Below are 7,500 nucleotides of genomic sequence, written 5' to 3' on the forward strand. Positions count from 1 at the left end.
AAGACGAAGTAGCTGAATGATAATGCTCATTCGTGGTACATGAGGTAATTAATATACCTCAATGTGAGTAACAGCCACATGTGTGACCATTACATATTCACACGAGCACGACCGTGTAGTTATCAGAACATGCGATTTTTACAATAGTTGTTTTGTTCCAGACGTATTTGACAATCAGCACAATCATGTTATTTTTCAGATAAATCCCCCTGGGTGTTCACCCGCCACACAGACGTCCACAACACTGTTGTTGAAGCAGGTGCTTTGATCTCGCTGTTTAGCCCCCCCCCCCCCCCCCCCGCTCTGTGTCGCTGTCTGTATGTCTGTTTGTCTGTCCCTGTCTGTCTGTCTGTCTCTGTCTCTGTCTCCCTCTCTGTCTCTCTCTGTCTCTGTCTCTCTCTCTCTCCTTCTCTTTCTCTCTCCCGCTCTCTGTCTGTCTGTCAGTCTGTCTGTCTGTCTGTCTCTCTGGATCTCTCCTTCTCTCGGTGTCTGTCTATCTCTCTCTCTCTGTATCTGTCTCTCTCTGTATCTCTCTGTATCTCTCTCTCTCTCTCTCTCTCTCTCTCTCTCTCTCTCTCTCTCTCTCTCTCTCTCTCTCTCTGCATGCGTATGAAAAAAACGCGGCCTCTCTCAAGTGCATTCAACGAAAAAAAACAATTCGCACAGGAAACTCGAAGAGTTTTTCAGAAAAAGGCAGTTCCCAGGTCGACCTGGCCGACCCTTCATTCAAAGCAGAGTACATCAAGCGACGCAACGTAGCCGACGCCGCGTGCATCACGACAGGGAACGACAGCGGTGACGTCCTGGAAGTGGCGCGTTACGGAGCGACGTCAGACAGAATGACGTCATACTGCGGCATCGCCAAGGTGGCCTGCACGTTCTGGATAAGCGTGCTGCTGTTCCTCACCAACGACACGAGCGGTCGGCAGTACGCGTCTCCCCTGGACATGTCTCGTGTGGACGTCCACTATTTGGACCACAACTTGACGTAAGTGTGCAAAGTGCTGTTCACGTGAATTTAAAAAAAAAACCCAAGAATGGGAGGTAATCGGAAGGTTCAAGTTTTTGACAAAACAAAACGTTATATTTACTGTACTTCGACCCACACAGGACACACAGACAGACATTTATGATACAGATAATGAAACTATCTCACAATCTCAAATGACCTACCATTCTTGTTTTTCGCTCTGAATTGTGGAACGGTCTATTTTTGGATTTCTGCTGTTCAACTTTAGTTGCTTAACTTGTGCGTACACATTTCTGTAGTTTCAAGGTCTTAATTGTGACCCTCCACCACGGAATGAGTCGCATGTCACCTTTGCATGATTTTCATATTTTTACATTTTCCTAAAGAGTTTTTATCCAGTGGTGAAAACCGTTTTAGAAAAGAGCAAAAACTGTTTGAGTTATATGCCTGTGACTAAGGTGACCCTCACACTGTTACCATACACTCTCCGGACTTATATCAAGCCTAGCGCAGAACCGCGCGAGGTGACATGCGACTCATTTCGTGGTGGAGGGTCACATTTTTGGATTTCTGCTGTTCAACTTTAGTTGCTTAACTTGTGCGTACATATTTCTGTAGTTTCAAGGTCTTAATTTACGCTCCTTTTCTTTATTTGTTTCAATCTTTTTCTTCAACTTTTTGTTGTGATAACTATTTTTTTTTCTCCTTCTGGGAACAGGTATTACGTAGGTGCAGAAGCCGTGGCAGACGATTTCCGCTTCATGTTTGTCCGTGAGCCGTACAGCCGGTTGTGGTCAGCCTACGTGGATAAGTTTCTGCTGCCAGACTTCTGGGTATCCAATGGTCCAAGCATAATGAAGGTTAGCTGCGATTTAGTGTGTATCACGTGACGCAACCAACTCAGATCTTGCCAAGCTTGCATTGGATAAGACTGTCCCTCCACTTGGTCACATACCAACCATCAGAACCCTGACTGCTCGCCGCGGTGAGTTGGAATATTGTGATGACTGAATTGCCAGTAAAACAAAAAAAGGCACTTTGGTTTTTAGCGAAATTAATTCATCAAATGTGACCCTCCACCACGAAATGAGTCGCATGTCACCTCACGCGGTTCTGCGCTAGGCATAATATAAGTCCGGGGGGTGTCTAGTAACAGTGTGAGGGTCACCATAGTCACAGGCTTATAACTCAAAAAGTGTTCACTCTTTTCTAAAACGGTTTTCACCACTGGATAGAGAATAAAAAAACTCTTTAAGAAAATGTAAAAATATGAAAATCATGAAAAGGTGACATGCGACTCATTCCGTGGTGGAGGGTCACATATAGTTGCACTGTGCAAAGAGAGCAGCACATAGACTGTTCATTTTTGGTACATAACCAAGTGGAGGGATGACCTTATCCCACGCAAAAGCTTCGCCAGAACCAAGTCGGTGAGATTAAATGTTTTGATGAGAAGGAGTTAACTTTGTATACAGGCAGGATCCTTTCAAGAAATCATGCAGTTCCTACACTGCTGCTTGCCATTGTCAATTGTTGCAGTTATTGTTGTGCTTGTTGCTGTTGTTGCTTATGGTTTGGATGTTGGTATTGTTGTGTTTGTTGCTGTTGTTGCTGATGTTTTGGATGTTGTGTTTGCTGTTGATGTTGTTTTTTGCTTTTGTTCTTCTCATTGTTGTTGTTATTAATAATGTTGTTGTTGTTGTTGTTGTTGTTGTTGTTGTTGTTGTTGTTGAGCATAACCGAACAATTAACCCTGCCTTCCCAGTTTAATGTACATTTGTCTTGCTTGCAGAGAAAAAAACGAAGACGATGGATGAAAAACAAAGTATGTGCCAATAACATCAGCTTTGCCGAATTCGCCGACTTTGTCGCGGCCTCTGATCCCTGGAAGATGAACAGCCACTGGAAGCCTGTGTTTCTTCAGTGTAGTCCCTGTCTCTACCGGCCTCACCTTATCGGTAATACAATGTAGTCCCTGTCTCTACCGTCCTCACCTTATCGGTAATACAGTGTAGTCCCTGTCTCTACCGGCCTCACCTTATCGGTAATACAATGTAGTCCCTGTCTCTACCGTCCTCACCTTATCGGTAATACAGTGTAGTCCCTGTCTCTACCGACCTCACCTTATCGGTAATACAGTGTAGTCCCTGTTTCTACCGACCTCACCTTATCGGTAATATAGTGTAGTCCCTGTTTCTACCGACCTCACCTTATCGGTAATACAGTGTAGTCCCTGTCTCTACCGGCCTCACCTTATCGGTAATACAGTGTAGTCCCTGTCTCTACCGACCTCACCTTATCGGTAATACAGTGTAGTCCCTGTTTCTACCGGCCTCACCTTATCGGTAATACACAGTAGTCCCTGTTTCTACCGGCCTCACCTTATCGGTAATACACTGTAGTCCCTGTTTCTACCGACCTCACCTTATCGGTAATACAGTGTAGTCCCTGTCTCTACCGTCCTCACCTTATCGGTAATACAGTGTAGTCCCTGTTTCTACCGACCTCACCTTATCGGTAATACAGTGTAGTCCCTGTTTCTACCGGCCTCACCTTATCGGTAATACAGTGTAGTCCCTGTCTCTACCGGCCTCACCTTATCGGTAATACAGTGTAGTCCCTGTCTCTACCGGCCTCACCTTATCGGTAATACAGTGTAGTCCCTGTCTCTACCGACCTCACCTTATCGGTAATACAGTGTAGTCCCTGTCTCTACCGGCCTCACCTTATCGGTAATACAGTGTAGTCCCTGTCTCTACCGGCCTCACCTTATCGGTAATACAGTGTAGTCCCTGTTTCTACCGACCTCACCTTATCGGTAATATAGTGTAGTCCCTGTTTCTACCGACCTCACCTTATCGGTAATACAGTGTAGTCCCTGTCTCTACCGTCCTCACCTTATCGGTAATACAATGTAGTCCCTGTCTCTACCGTCCTCACCTTATCGGTAATACAGTGTAGTCCCTGTCTCTACCGGCCTCACCTTATCGGTAATACAGTGTAGTCCCTGTCTCTACCGACCTCACCTTATCGGTAATACACAGTAGTCCCTGTTTCTACCGGCCTCACCTTATCGGTAATACAGTGTAGTCCCTGTCTCTACCGGCCTCACCTTATCGGTAATACACTGTAGTCCCTGTCTCTACCGACCTCACCTTATCGGTAATACAATGTAGTCCCTGTCTCTACCGGCCTCACCTTATCGGTAATACACTGTAGTCCCTGTCTCTACCGACCTCACCTTATCGGTAATACAATGTAGTCCCTGTCTCTACCGGCCTCACCTTATCGATAATACAGTGTAGTCCCTGTCTCTACCGGCCTCACCTTATCGGTAATACAGTGTAGTCCCTGTCTCTACCGGCCTCACCTTATCGGTAATACAGTGTAGTCCCTGTCTCTACCGACCTCACCTTATCGGTAATACAGTGTAGTCCCTGTTTCTACCGACCTCACCTTATCGGTAATACAGTGTAGTCCCTGTCTCTACCGACCTCACCTTATCGGTAATACAGTGTAGTCCCTGTTTCTACCGACCTCACCTTATCGGTAATACACTGTAGTCCCTGTTTCTACCGACCTCACCTTATCGGTAATACACTGTAGTCCCTGTCTCTACCGACCTCACCTTATCGGTAATACAATGTAGTCCCTGTTTCTACCGACCTCACCTTATCGGTAATACACTGTAGTCCCTGTTTCTACCGACCTCACCTTATCGGTAATACAGTGTAGTCCCTGTCTCTACCGACCTCACCTTATCGGTAATACACAGTAGTCCCTGTCTCTACCGACCTCACCTTATCGGTAATACACAGTAGTCCCTGTTTCTACCGACCTCACCTTATCGGTAATACACTGTAGTCCCTGTCTCTACCGACCTCACCTTATCGGTAATACAATGTAGTCCCTGTTTCTACCGGCCTCACCTTATCGGTAATACAGTGTAGTCCCTGTTTCTACCGACCTCACCTTATCGGTAATATAGTGTAGTCCCTGTCTCTACCGGCCTCACCTTATCGGTAATATAGTGTAGTCCCTGTCTCTACCGGCCTCACCTTATCGGTAATACACTGTAGTCCCTGTTTCTACCGACCTCACCTTATCGGTAATACACTGTAGTCCCTGTCTCTACCGACCTCACCTTATCGGTAATACAATGTAGTCCCTGTTTCTACCGACCTCACCTTATCGGTAATACACTGTAATCCCTGTCTCTACCGACCTCACCTTATCGGTAATACAGTGTAGTCCCTGTCTCTACCGACCTCACCTTATTGGTAATACAGTGTAGTCCCTGTCTCTACCGGCCTCACCTTATCGGTAATACACTGTAGTCCCTGTTTCTACCGGCCTCACCTTATCGGTAATACAGTGTAGTCCCTGTCTCTACCGTCCTCCCCTTATCGGTAATACAGTGTAGTCCCTGTTTCTACCGACCTCACCTTATCGGTAATACACTGTAGTCCCTGTCTCTACCGTCCTCACCTTATCGGTAATACAGTGTAGTCCCTGTTTCTACCGGCCTCACCTTATCGGTAATACAATGTAGTCCCTGTTTCTACCGACCTCACCTTATCGGTAATACACTGTAGTCCCTGTCTCTACCGACCTCACCTTATCGGTAATACACTGTAGTCCCTGTCTCTGCCGACCTCACCTTATTGGTAATACAGTGTAGTCCCTGTCTCTACCGGCCTCACCTTATTGGTAATACAGTGTAGTCCCTGTCTCTACCGACCTCACCTTATTGGTAATACAGTGTAGTCCCTGTCTCTACCGACCTCACCTTATTGGTAATACAGTGTAGTCCCTGTCTCTACCGACCTCACCTTATCGGTAATACACTGTAGTCCCTGTCTCTGCCGACCTCACCTTATTGGTAATACAGTGTAGTCCCTGTCTCTACCGGCCTCACCTTATTGGTAATACAGTGTAGTCCCTGTCTCTACCGACCTCACCTTATTGGTAATACAGTGTAGTCCCTGTCTCTACCGGCCTCACCTTATCGGTAATACACTGTAGTCCCTGTTTCTACCGGCCTCACCTTATCGGTAATACAGTGTAGTCCCTGTCTCTACCGTCCTCCCCTTATCGGTAATACAGTGTAGTCCCTGTTTCTACCGACCTCACCTTATCGGTAATACAGTGTAGTCCCTGTCTAGTGTAGTCCCTGTTTCTACCGGCCTCACCTTATCGGTAATATAGTGTAGTCCCTGTCTCTACCGGCCTCACCTTATCGATAATACAGTGTAGTCCCTGTCTCTACCGGCCTCACCTTATCGGTAAAACACTGGAACACCCTTATTTTATAAGTGTTCAGTGTTTAAGTTTTGAATGTGTGTCCCCCGAGTGATAAAGAAGCATCCACAGTTATATTTGTGTTATTTGTTTACGTTCGGCGAGGGAATCATTTCCCAGAGGCAACTTTGTGCAGACTTGAAAACCAATATGAAAACCAATACGAATACCAATATCAATACCAATATCAATACCAATATCAATACCAATACGAATACCAATACCACAGTAAAAAAACAACCAGAATACCAATACGAATACCATTACCAATATGAAAATTACTACCAATACCAACACTTATACCAATACCAATACCACTTACCGTGTTGCAGGCAAGCTGGAGACCTTTTCACGAGACGCCCGTGAAGTGCTGGCAGTCATGAACGCCTCCTGGATCCTCGACTCCTTTGACCCAAAGCAGAGGGTCAAGGACGAGGTCAGAAACCTCATCTCCTTCAACTACTACGTGTCCAAGGTCAGGGACGCAGACTATAACTGCACCAGCACAGCGAAACTGGCGCAGCGTCTGTGGAAGACCTTCCAGATCAACGGCTACCTTGACGACGACCTGCCTTTCCCTCCGTTCCAGGGGGAGGAGGTGGAAGAGACTGAGCTGATGACATCCGTGGATCGCGCTCTTTCCACGACCCTCGTAAAGTCTCGGAAAGAACGGAAGGAGCAGAGAGAAAGAGCGATGGTACGAGCGTACAGGACCGTGTCTAAAGCCACGCTGTACAAACTGCAAGACATCTACTGGAACGACTTTGTCATGTACGGCTACGACCCTGAGCCGGGCTGTTTGTTTGATGAGAGGTAGTCGCTTGCAGGGGAAGCATGTTGGAACTGTTCGTGTTCCTATAACCCACCGAACTCTGACATGCATAGCATGATCTTTTTCGTGCGCACTTGGTCTTGTGATTGCGTGTTCACACGAAGGGGGATAAGGCACTAGCAGGTCTGCACATAAGTTGACCTGGGAGATCGGACCAATCTGCACACTTAACCCACCAGTCAGCCGTGGCCGGGATTCGAACTCACGACCTTCCGATTATGAGGCCGATGTCTTATCAACTAGGCCATTTCGCCCGTCCGGTGCAGTTCTGAAGGGAGTGATAGGAAGGTGTGAACAAATTACCCATAAAAGGTGTCTATAACATCTGTTACACAAACATGGGTGAAAATTACGGTGCTGCGTAGAAACACTGCATTACGCTATGTGGTTGCTGGTG

The 7,500-nt window shown here is 46.6% G+C and overlaps 1 protein-coding gene across 1 annotated transcript in view; it reads left to right on the forward strand.

Moving 5' to 3' along the window:
• The window catches only part of LOC138951347 (carbohydrate sulfotransferase 8-like), a 9,474-nt gene extending 2,386 nt beyond the window's left edge, over positions 1-7,088 (forward strand). Inside the window, exons 2-6 of the mRNA XM_070322967.1 lie at positions 200-259; positions 667-988; positions 1,689-1,830; positions 2,763-2,928; positions 6,604-7,088. Coding sequence (XP_070179068.1) covers positions 200-259; positions 667-988; positions 1,689-1,830; positions 2,763-2,928; positions 6,604-7,088 — 1,175 coding nt within the window. The remainder of the gene's footprint in view (positions 1-199; positions 260-666; positions 989-1,688; positions 1,831-2,762; positions 2,929-6,603) is intronic.
• Positions 7,089-7,500: the final 412 nt, after the last annotated feature.

The sequence above is a fragment of the Littorina saxatilis genome, linkage group LG16 (assembly GCF_037325665.1).
Source record: "Littorina saxatilis isolate snail1 linkage group LG16, US_GU_Lsax_2.0, whole genome shotgun sequence".
NCBI classification, from domain to species: domain Eukaryota; kingdom Metazoa; phylum Mollusca; class Gastropoda; order Littorinimorpha; family Littorinidae; genus Littorina; species Littorina saxatilis.